The sequence below is a fragment of the Ambystoma mexicanum genome, chromosome 2q (genome assembly GCF_040938575.1).
Source record: "Ambystoma mexicanum isolate Mex_15411 chromosome 2q, UKY_AmexF1_1, whole genome shotgun sequence".
Classification (NCBI taxonomy): domain Eukaryota; kingdom Metazoa; phylum Chordata; class Amphibia; order Caudata; family Ambystomatidae; genus Ambystoma; species Ambystoma mexicanum.
Window position 1 is genome coordinate 1,036,020,617 of NC_090924.1, and position 12,335 is coordinate 1,036,032,951.

General features: G+C 45.4%; 1 protein-coding gene across 4 annotated transcripts in view; it reads right to left on the reverse strand.

Annotated features, from left to right (window-relative positions):
• Positions 1 to 12,335, reverse strand: part of CROT (carnitine O-octanoyltransferase) — an 898,406-nt gene that overhangs the window by 201,304 nt on the left and 684,767 nt on the right. For all 4 annotated transcript variants that reach the window (XM_069648391.1, XM_069648390.1, XM_069648392.1 and 1 more), the window contains one exon: positions 3,455 to 3,585. In XM_069648391.1, coding sequence (XP_069504492.1) covers positions 3,455 to 3,585 — 131 coding nt within the window. The remainder of the gene's footprint in view (positions 1 to 3,454; positions 3,586 to 12,335) is intronic.

Sequence of the window (12,335 nt, forward strand, 5' to 3'; positions counted from 1 at the left end):
GAGGAGGGATACACAGTTGTAATCCCTCCCATTCCCTGCCCCCAGCCAATGTAATCCCTATGTCTAATCCCACCCATTCCTGCCCAATCCGGAACTCTGAGATTTTTTAGGCTCTTCCATGGAGGCAGCCACCTTGGATGACTCTCTCTAAGGAAGCTCTCTGGAAACAAGGCAAAACTAGCAGTAATATTTGAATGGGAAAGATACCATGCATCTGATGTGTATAATCATTTTTAAAACAGCTAAAGTGCAATACTTATGATAATTGATATTATTCACTTTTATGTTATTCTGAATGCTTTTTTATCTTGAATAGTGATTTTCTTTTTATTGTCTAAATAATCACGTTCACCATGTTTTATTGCAATTATGTTTTTATTTAAATATAAGTCAAGCATTGACTAATTGGGGATATTAGAGTGCCCTTAACGCTTGTTTTAACTGGGGATGGTGCAGTCGTTGCCTTGTGAGCACGTATGCTACATTTAGTTGGCGGCGGCCATTTATGCACGATGGCAGATCTCTGCGATCGCATTACATTCTGCTAGTTTTGTTTGTATGCAGAGCCATTTGGCTCTGCGACAAACTGAGAAATGAGACACAGCGGGGCACAGAAGTGAGCTCTGCTGCCTCTCATTACTGTGCTGGCGAGGTGCACTGGAACATCTGGGTTCTTCTAGAAAGTTCCATGTGCATTCACTGTGACATGGGAGTGCAGTTTCCGGAGATCGGAAGTGTCATGGCCCCAAGAGCTTTGGGTTTCAGTCTGAAAAAAATGCGCGAAGTGGTGTTTTGTATTAACTGAAATATGTGTCTGTGAGATAAGCCGTAGTGCAACGCTTCCTGAGTAGAGCTATTCTTTGTTGAAACGGGAACTGCTGTTTTGTTCCCCTTAGCTGCCTATGTAGGCATTGTTTGTTACTCTGTACACTGAGTGTGAGGTGGCTCTAAGTTGGGAACTGTACAGCTCTACTGTGGTCCTTACAGAGGATGCCAGCTGGAGGAAGTGCCTGGGCTACAGGAAATCAAACATACGCTGTTATACACTTCTAAATGATGTATCTATCTAGTTAGAAGAGTGGGCCTAAACCCAATTCCACGGGCATAGCCCCAGCCTCAAGCATTAATTCTGCAAAATGTCTGTAACATTTAATGCGAATACATCTTTGTGCCAGAAGTTGCATGCATAGTCAGCTTTCTACCATTCAATTATGGCCGCAAAGAATTAATTGCACAAACATGGGCAGTTTCTTTTTTACTGCCTGCGGTTTTATAATGGAATGTATCATAAAATCCCTGCTAATACAAGGAGGAAGTTGCAGCAGGCACGCAAATGGCAGCTCAGACACACTGAATGACTCTCCTGTCATGTTCACGTTGCGGAGACCAGATAACATGAACACACTGACTGACAGGAGATGCCTCTTTTCTTGTCAGGCATCGTGTCTAGGTGCTGGAGAGGAGGGAGGGCCATTCCGGTCCTCCAGTGGCTGCGTAGGCTTGTATTCAGAAGGGCGCATGGAGGTAAGGTAGGTGTTCTGTTTTAAAATTAAATGTGTGTATGTGTGTATATGTGTATTTAAATTAACTGTGTATGTATGTGCGCATGTATGTTGGTGTCAATGATGTGTTTGTTTTTATGTATGCGTGCATGCAAGGAGTTGTGTGACTGGTGGGTGAAAGTGTTGTATGTGCCAGTCCCCACCCCTAAATTTAGGGTTGGGGGCTGCTGGGTTGCTTTACCAAGGATGCATGGAACCATGCATCAAGGGTAAAGCAAACATAAGGGTGAAGCTAGGGACAGCGTCAGGGCCTTTCAGACCTTTCAGTAGAAAAGGGCCACTGGCTCCACAGAAAATGACCCCATGTTGCCAGTCATCAGTCTTGTAACATGGCAATATATTCTTTTCTATACTCCTTTCATTCTGGGGCTTGAAATGAGCACTTTGAAATGCTCACCTTAGAAGCTGCGATTGATGGAGCCTTTCAGGCCGTCACTTGCCTGGGGTACACAGAAGTGCTATCACCTTGTTGCCTTTTGACACAGGTTCCTCCACATCAGCCAATTGCTGACAAAGGAGGATTTAAAGATTTTAATTGGGAATTTAGTGCTTCAGCTCCCTGCTAGCCTGCTGTCTCGCTGGGGTCTTTCAGCTCGTTCAGTTCAAAGTGGCTTCGGGGGACCCCAGCAAATGCCTCCATGTTGCCAGTCAGCAGTTTTGTAACACTGCAATATATTCCTTTCTATATTCCTATAGTTCTGGGGCTTAAAATGAGCGCTTTGAAATGCTTGGCTTACAGCTGCGTTTGGTGGAGCCCTTTCAGCTGTCACTTTCCTGGGGTACACAGAAGTGTTATCACCTTGTTGCCTTTTAACACTGGTTCCTCCACATCAGCCAACTTCTGACAAAGGTGGGATTTAAAGATTTTCAGTAGGCATTTAGTGTTTCAGCTCACTGCTGGCTGGCTGTCTTGTGATAATCAGCGGCTATTAACTCCTGGCTGTATTTCTTTGTGTCCATTATATTGTGTACCTGCTACCATCAATGGAAGTTAATACCACTACGGAAGAACCTAGCAAGTGCCTTTCCCGTACCTACACAAAACCCCAAACCGTTGGCATTGCCAATGCTTGTTTAATTGTGTGTTTGCATAGTATGGTAAAACTGAAACGTTTTGAATGTGTAAACTAAAGGTGTTTAATTCTGCCTGTTTCACTGTTAAAATGAGATCGAGGATGCCTGAGGGCATCAATCCATTTCATCCATATTAATGTTATCGTAGAAAAGGGCGTCAGACACAGTTCTGTCTTCAACTTTAACCTTTGCCTAAAATAAGAGATATTGATTCAGATAGTTAAACAAGGTATCACATATTTTGAGATGAGCAAGAGGGACACACATTAACTCTGGACTGGACAACACATCACAAATCTCTAGTTTGTACATGATCTAAGCGCCTCTGTTACTTTCCACTTGCCAGCAGCAATAGCACAGTATCTCTGATCTGCCTCACATTATCACTCAGGCTAAATCAATCTTGTCCTCCTCCTGTAATGCCATTAATGGTACTCTGCTGTGCTTTTTTTAAAGGTCTCAAAGAGTCAAAAGGGCATGCAGTTATCTGAAGTCACCTTATTTGAGGTCCAACAAGATAGCATAAAAAAACTAATATTTTTCTGGCATTACACACCATCTGTGGCATTATATGTACAGTGAACATTGTGCAGTCATTAGTCTATTGAGAGTATGAAACCTACATCATGTACAAGGAGTGTTAAATCACATTTCGTTAGGCCATTAAAACTTGGTTATTCTGCTAATCTTGTTATGAGATTGCAGTCCTTTCCTTGAGATACTGTTGAGTAAGCTTCTGTTTTCTTCTGTGTTCTTGGCCTTGAAGCAGTTAAATCTGGCACATTACAAATACAAATGGGAAAAAATAAATATCTTACCAGCCATAAAGTTTATAGTATGCCAACTGAAGAGCAAGCTGTACAAATGTATCAGGGTGCAGCTTCTTCTTCTTGACATGTGCTTTGCCGAAAGATGTGAAAGCATAATTGGCGACCTGCAAGTCAGATGCCTAGGAGACAGAAAATGCAATTTACCAGAGCTGCATTACTTACAAATAATATATTTTGCTTTTTGCCTCATCCAATAGTATGCAGCACAGTTTAGGCTTCATTTTACTAACATGCAAACAGCACTGAAAACATTAATATTTTTGGTTTTTGCATAGTGAAAGTGAACATGTTTCTTATGTTGCCAGATACTGCAAACAGATGCCCTGGTACACACATCATTGGGTGAGAATACAATCAAACGTGCAAGTACTCAAGCCATTTGTCGGCTACATCATTTGCGTAGTGTCACTGGAGGCTTCAGAACCACGAAAAACTGTATTTGGTGTTTAAAGGTTTTATTTACAAGTTCAGTGGCTTGATGGATGCATGACTGTGGGAAGGCGGTTCCCTGAGCTTGCCCTCCTTTGGTGGGCTCCCTAGACACTAGACCAGGCGTCCATAATCCCCAGCAGGGCACTATAAAAACTAGAACTAGGAAATTCCTAGTGTCGACTTCTATCCTGATCTGCCCGTGATAGCTTAAAGTTCATAGCTTTATCTACCATACTTTCTCACAGACTTTCTAAGGGCCTCCAATTCGGATAGATTCCAGGATAAGATGATGGTGCATTCTCCCTCTCACAAACACACTCCCACGCTTGCTCGCTCTTTTCCATAGTCTTTCTCCCCATCCCTTCTTCAGTTCTCCCCCCTTTTTCTTTCACTCTTTGTCCCCGCCTCCCTCGTCCATCTTACTAAGTTGTTTTCTCTCTCGCTCTCCCTCTCTCTTTATCTCTAATCTTACTTTCCCTAATCTTTCTCCCTCTTCATGTCTGCTGCTTCTCTCCCTCGCCCTCTCTGTGCCTCACTCTTTCCTATTTCATATACCTATTCATACTAACCACTTTAAGCATTTAAGATTTGCAGTAGAAGGTGAATATTTACAATTTGTTGTCCTACTTTTCATGCTCAAGTATTCAAAGAGGGTATTTACTAAGGTCGCACCCCAGTTATTGGTACTCTCCATGAAGAAGGGCTTGGCGTGCAGGTTTAATGGGATGCAATTCTGATTTACACTATTCTTTCCCATGTGGTAATTGGTTGCACATTGATTCAACTTCTCTGCTTTCTGCTGAAAAGAGCCAAGTCCTCTCTTTTTCCTTCTCATACTCTCACCTTCCAAGGAAGGTGGGAAACATTTCTTATGTACTGTTTTAGCTGCAGACAAAGGAGGCAGCCTATGCAAGGGAATTCCTAGTGCTGCAGAGGAAGGTAGCCACCATTATTTTCACCTTTCCCTGGACCAGACTTTACCTTCACCCAGTGTTAATCCATCCTATGTCCCATTAGACTTGTGCGTCACATAGTTGCAAAGGCATGATCGCAGTGTCAGTTGAGAAAAGACATTGTTTGGTGGTTAAATACCTTACATCTGCTAGATGGTATGCCTTTGTCCACACCAACCACAAAGGAGGTGTTGACAGACAGTTCTGGAAGGCAGGCGTCTACAGGGAGGAAAGAGAGGAGTAGAGCCCCGCCATTCATTCAGCTGGTGGAAGTTGATGGCAGCCTTTAAAGTGATCGAAAGTTTTCCCAGCATCTCGAGGGTCAGGTAATCCTGGTTCAGACAGAAAACATCACTGCCAAGTCCAACATAATCATGTTGGTTCGGTTACTCGTTCAAGGGCTTCAGAAGGGCAATGAGTGGAGTCTCACCTCCTGGCTCTGTCAGCTGCAATCAATGAGGAACATTAAAGTGAGGGGAACTGCTCCAGTATGGTTTTCTCTTCCTCTCAATCTCTCTGTCATAGAAATGTCACAGGAAATGACCATCACCCGTTTAAGATTTTTAGGGATGGTGCCAGATTGGCAGGACAGGTTAACTGCTGTAGTAACCAAAGGAATAATAGTGGGCATGATATCCTTTAATACTTTGAGAGACACAGGATCAGAGCGGGCTGCCGACTTTTGGCTTACTGCCCTAGATACATCTTCCAAGGAGAACTCAGGGAAATGAGACCACAACTGGGAAGCGGAAATGACAGAATCAACTAGAATGTTGTTAGCAGAGCTCAAAACATTAGAGCGAATAAAATTGTGAATGTCAATAATCTTAGTTACAAAAAACTCAGATAGTGAGTCACAAAGAGATTGAGTTGGCACCACAGTAGGTGTAAAGCGGGTAGAAGAAGAAAAGGATTTGACCACCGAAAACAGATCTTTAGATTGATTGAGTTCAGATTCCACTTTAAGTGTAAAGAAAGATTGGTTAGCGGTCCGAATCGATGCATAGTATTCGCAGTAAGCTGTCGGTAAACTGGCTTCTCCTTATGGCTGTACGACAGATGCCACTTTCGTTCTGCTTGCCTTAGTTTCAGGCGAGCTTCTCTGAGCCCACCTGAGAACCATTGTGCAGATGGGCGTTTCTTCAGCATAGTAGACCTCGAAGGGGCCACCATATCAGCGGCATCCTGCAAAGTCTGAGATAAAAAACATGAATCCACCAACATGCTGTTCTGGCACTCCTCATTAATAAAGGATGCCATATGAGAAAGATCAGCAGTGCGCCTGTTGCATTTCATGAGCTAGAATTAGGGGGTGGACAAGGACAAAACACTTCAAAAGTTTTTAAACAATGATCGGGGCAACAGTACCTGCCTGACTGTGGCCACAATAATAGAGGATTGAGCAGAGAAAATGAGATTGAGAATGCTAGCTTCATGGGTAGCTTCAAATACATATTGATGAAGACCAAGATCAGTGACAGATTAAAAAAACAGAGCAAATGTGGGGACAAGCGGGGCCTTGCATCTAATATTAAGATCTCCCAACTTCACGAAGTTAGAAAAACTGGCCTGAAAAGAGTCAAATACATCTAAGAAAGAGATCAGGAAAGCAGAGTAGGGACCTGGAGGTCCGTAGACAATCAAGAATGGAATAGGAGGCATCAACTGCCAAACGCACAAGCAAGGCTTCCATTTTCAAATTGTGTGATAATGAAATGGAACCGAAAACAAAATTAGATTTAAAAATAATGGCAATTCCACCACGAGGATGGGAGGCAACACGATTGAGATGGTGTATTTTATATCCATCTGGGAGTGCCTCCGTACAGGTAGGTGCCGATCTATCGACTAACGATGCCTCAGTGAGTCACATAACATCCAGAGAATTTTCTCGCAAAAGCTCATGAACTGATATTGCATGCACAGCCAGGGAACGTCTGTTCAACAGGCATGCATTGTGTTACGCTCACCTGGTCTCTGCGGGGACGTTGGGGCACGGTTGGAGCCCTCCCTCAACTCTGCTCCCCTGGATCGCCTCTCTCTCCCTGTTGCTGCAAAGCCTACTGTTCTGGATGCTGGTATTGCCCCTGTTGTGTTGTAATGTTGAGCTATCCGTCCTGCTTCTTATAGCAGGGGTGCGTAGAGTGGACCTAGTTGCTTCACTGGTCCTTGGAAGGGTTGATCCAGACCAGCTGCAACCAATCCACTTAGAAGGTAAGTGTTTTGGTTATGTTTATAGTTTATTATAATGTCTTTGTCTTGATCATTAAGAGTAATTCTTGCAATGTCTTATCTCTTCCCAATAGGTGTGAAAATGCAGATCGGAGTCGTGGAGCGAATCCGGGGATTCCCCTGAGGATGATGGAACTCTAGTGTCAAGTACGGCGCGGCCAAGCGTTCGTTATCGATATGATTTCTAACCTGTTGTGTTCTTTCTACCTTGAAGGAAGAGCCCAGCGGCGTAGAGCGAAGTCTTGATGTTCGACGCAGCTCTGCGGTTGCAGGATGAAGGTACCACAAAGGAGAAGAAAAGAAGCGGAGCTCCGAGAAGCTGGACGCTCGGATCAGGTGAGAAGGCGGCTCCGACTCCGATAGTGATGGGATACAGGTAAGAGGCGCGCACAGCGATGTAGCGGCTGGAAGCAGGTAGGGTGCGCCTTCAGTGGTGGAGTAGCTGGGTTCAGGTAAGAGGCGCCTTCAGCGATGGAGTAGCTGGAATCAGGTAAGATGCGCCTTCAGCGATGGAGTAGCTGGAATCAGGTAAGATGCGCCTTCAGCGGTGGAGTAGCTGGAATCAGGTAAGATGTCTTCAGAGATGGAGCAGGTGGAATCAAGTGGATGCACAGGTAAGGACAGCGGTAAGCGTTACACTGCAGAAAGCAGACTAACGCGAAGCGAAGGCACGTGGATGGGTTGGCCTTATATAGGCTGGCCTTGGCCCCTCCCTTTAGCCCCACCTAGTGGCTCCACCTTGCCCCTCCGAGGGACTCTTGCACGTGCCTTCCAGTGATGTTCTATGGCCACGCCCGGCCCTGCAGCATGTGCCTTAGGCACAGAGTGTGCAAGGCACACTTTTTCATGAGCCTGGCGCCAGAGGCGCTAAGACTAGGTCCATTTGGACCCTTGTCCAGTGGCCATGACACATTGAGGGCATGTTTCCCTACAATATGTTTAGCTCTACTAACAGATAACAATATTTAAAAAATGTTGGGGAATATCATATCCACAGGTGCCAGACCCACTAAGGTCTGTCGTGTGTAACTTACCTTGGTAGAGGAATTCCGACTGCTAAGGCCGCCCGTGGACTGGACAGGCACAGACAGGCTTAACTTAGGCACAACTTCAGCACAATGCTCTCTTTTCCGCTGCGCTGTTGGAATGATTGTGCCATAAATATACACATAGTATTACTAAGGCCAATCCCTTAGTGCTCTCACAATGTGTGGAGGAGGGACTGCCTGCCGGCAATCCGTGATATGATATATTTTATTTATATTGCGCTCGTACACAAGTGCTTCAGAGTGCGACCAGGCAAAGCGAGGGGAACAGGGGAGAATAAAAACAATGATCTTCCTAGGCCCAGAGACATTGAGAACGTGCAAGTGCATGGGAAAAGGGGGAAAGTGCATGAAAGGGGGGAGAGGTAGAAAGTATGGAAACAGGGGAGAGAACAGAATAAATACATAAGTAAAATAAATACATAAATAAAGGTAGTAGTGCAGCCAGCAAGTAGCAAGTGCTAGGTTAAGCAGATCGGGTATATCTGAATAAGTGCAGAAGAGAAGTGGGTGGGGGACTGTATGGGTACAGAAACAGACCCCAGTGGAAGGGGTGGCCCGGAGGCAGTGCAGGAGAGTGGCAGGGTGAGCAGGTACCTGGGCCCAAAGGACAGAGGGCGGCCAGGTGCACAGTGCCAAAAGAAAAAACAGATCAGCAGGGGGGAAGAGGGGCAAAGGCAGAAGCGAAGAGGATGGTCTTGAGGTGCTTCAGGAACTGAGATGGTTCTCCAAGTTTCAAGGTGGCAGGGAGGCTGTTCCAAAGGGAGGCCCCAGCCGAAGACAGAGATCTACCCCCAGCTCGTTTCTTTGAAAAACGACTGACCCTGAGGGATTTAGAAGTAGAGGAGCGAAGGGCTCGAGAGGGGAGGTATTTACGAAGAGATAGTTGAAGGTATTTTGGACCCAGGCCCCAGAAAGCCTTGTGTACAATGCAGAGGGTTTTAAATGTAATGCTTGCATCCACTGGGAGCCAATGTAGGGATTTCAGAGCTGGAGAGATACGATCCCAGGGCTTGAGGCCAAGGACAAGTCTCGCAGTCTTGTTCTGGATTAGTTGTAAAGGGCAGAAAGTGGAGGCAGGTAGATTTAGAAAGAGGCTGTTACAGTAATCCAACCTAGAGAGAACCAGAGCTAGGGAGACAGTAAGCTTCTGAGGGAAGGAGAGGAAATGCAGAGTACCTCTGAGGAGGTGTAGTAAGAAGTTTGACTTTTTAGAGATGTCAGAGATGTGTGCAGAGAAGGAAAGTGAGGAACCCCAAGGTTCTTGGCCTCGCAGGTAGGGATAGGAGGAGGGCCAAGGGAGGCCGGCCAGAGAGTGAGGGGAAAGGATGGTGAAGGTGCACCAATGAGGAGGATCTCAGTCTTGTTGGCATTTAGACAAAGATAGTTGGCAGCACACCAATTGTGAATGGCGATTAGACAATCAGAGATGAGGGAAGGAGAGGAGGTGGCTGAATGAAGCCTGAAAATGAGTTGGGTGTCATCAGCATGGCACTGGAAATTAGAGCAGAAAATGGAAATGCAGTAGGCGAGAGTTGCCAGGTATCGGTTGAAGAGCCAGGGCGAGAGGTTAGACCCCTGGGGAACACCACACGTAGAAAGGGAGATAGAAGATAGAGTTGAATTGAGTGGAGCTGTTAAATAAAGATAGGACTGCAGCTAAGGACGAGCCTCAGAGTCCTAAGAGGCCAAGCACCCCTGTCACTAGTAAAAAAACTATTTACAAGGAAATCAGATAAAAAGAAATCAATATCGAAATGAAAGTAATAAAACACCACAAAGTGGTTTGAATGCGGGGAATGGTGTGACCAGTCAGGCGCAGCAGAAGGGAATGGGGCCCCAACCTATAAGGAAAATAAACAATGAAACGAAAAGATAAAAGGCACCGGGGGCTCAAGCCTTACCATGAGCATCCAATTGTGTTGTGTCACTCCCTTGAGGGTTGCCCCCCCATGTGATCCTCCTTAATATAGCCCCCCCCCCAACATCAAGATCAGGTAGCAGCTGCCTTGCCCATGCCAAATGGGGAGAGGTTAGCGCTGGGATCAGAGTGATGACACTGTGAGAAACCAAAGGGTCTCTCACTCACTAGCCCTCTGGGACTTGTCATGTAGCTGGCCAGGACACAGCCACTGTTTTTGGATCCAGTTCCTGGGGGTGGACCGGTGCAGGAGGATCATCTGGGTGATGGTTCTTAGGGGAGTGGGAGTGAGCTAGCCGATGGTGAGACACAGTATTTCCCCATTTTTTGTTCATCTACCCAATCCTATTTCGTAGGATTTTCTGAAGTCCCAACTCCCCCCGCCCCTTCGCCCCTTTTTACACAAACACTCGATCGAGGAAGAGGGTGACAGAGTAACCAGACAAACTCTCTCACATCGTACTGGACATGTCCCGTTAATCGGGTCAAGCAAGGCCAGGCACTTTATTCTGTGCATTCATCAGATACCAGTTAGCTCTCATCACCCGGATAAAAGGCAACACCTAAAGACACTCTGAGCAAGGCGGAACACGAGCACAAGCAGAACCTCCGGGACGAGGGCACGCCTACTTGAGCACAGCAATGGACCAAGGGACTAGAGCAGCAGGCCGAAAACCCCAAGGGTTCCCTACTGGAAGTCGTTGTCTCTGACAGAGCGCGAAAGACACGTGGAGGAGGCCAGATCCCTTAAGTGAAGTTTGCATAGTGTTCCAAGGACACCAGCAACCCTCCCAGGTGAACGTTGGGGAGGTGAGATCAAGCCTTTGGTACTAACCTTGACTCGTGAATTGAAACTAGCAAAAGAAAGAAGCGCATACAGCCGGTGAGTTGGCAAGCGACCTGAGAGACCACTGTGTGTTAAAGAGAATGAAGTAGCAACATTATATCACAAGTGAAGGCTGCACGCGTGTGGATGAGACGCAAAGAAAGGCTGATCTGTGAATGAACTTGGAAGTAAAAGGCAGCTGTGAGATCAGCGATACTAAGTAACTGAGTGGTCCGGCAAAAGGAAGTTGCCGATTCGAAAGTCTCAGTGAAAGGCACATTGTTTGAAGTTATAAAGCAACCAGACAGCAAAAGTAAATTACACAAAAGTAAACGTGAACTGTGAGTCGAAGTGGTCCTGCAGTGGTCTGTTAAGAGAGCCACACACACTAGAAAGTCTTTGACATCCGAAAGGGGTCCGAGCCCGATTGAGGGAGACCCGAAGTACAAAACGCTTGGGGAAGGGAGCCCCCTTGCAAGTTTGTGTTGAACTGTGACGTGGGAGGTCTGAGCCCGGCGGAGGGGGACCTTTGTGAACTTTACTTTGGAATACATTTTGAAAGTCAAGAAAGACTTTAACGTGGAAGGCCAGGCAGACCTTAATCCACAGTTTGGAACTGCTTAGAGAGTTAGAAACTGAGCCAGAGTGTGACATCCTGCCTACGAGGAAAGCCTTACTCCATGAGGTTTAACGTGAGGCGTAGAGTTGGTTCAACTTTGTTTATTCTTTTGAACATTGAACTTTCTTTTACATTTATTTCTCCTTTTTACACTTTTCATACAAGAGATAGGGCATGCATTAGGGTTTTGTTACCATAGGCCATTTTGATTAGACGGACTCCCCTAGGACTGGTTTATTGTTTGATGGTCGAGACTACTCCCATCTTAGTTGTAGGGCAAAATAGGAGTTTCTCCAACCCCAACATTTTCAATAAAGGCTTTACAAATTGTATCCATTGTGTCAGTGTCATACTTGTGATACCATGCATTCCCTACAACACCATCAGATTAATCACAATGCCCAGTCACCATAACTACCTAGCTAAGAGACTGCCCTGTGCTTATTCCAATACACTCATGTGGATGGTGATGTTAGACCTTTTCTCCTTTTTCCAATGAAATCCTTTAATCCAAGCATTGACAATCATAAATGAATGACTACAATGTGTGAAATATTTCTCACAACATTTGAAATTTACCATGCGCCTAAATCCCTGGTTGAGGCATATTTCTCACACATGTGAGAACTTGGGCATATTATGTTGATACCTGCCAATTAGTACAAGTGCATGGGTTATAGATGACCATAATAACTGTAGGTGGAGTCACTGTGCATTTGTTACCAACAACTCACAAAATATGTGAATATCTGAGCAAATGATGGTAACACATTAAAAAATGTGTGAGCAATGTATTTGAAGACAATCCTTTGATACGGTTTTAGCACCTGGGCACAGGAT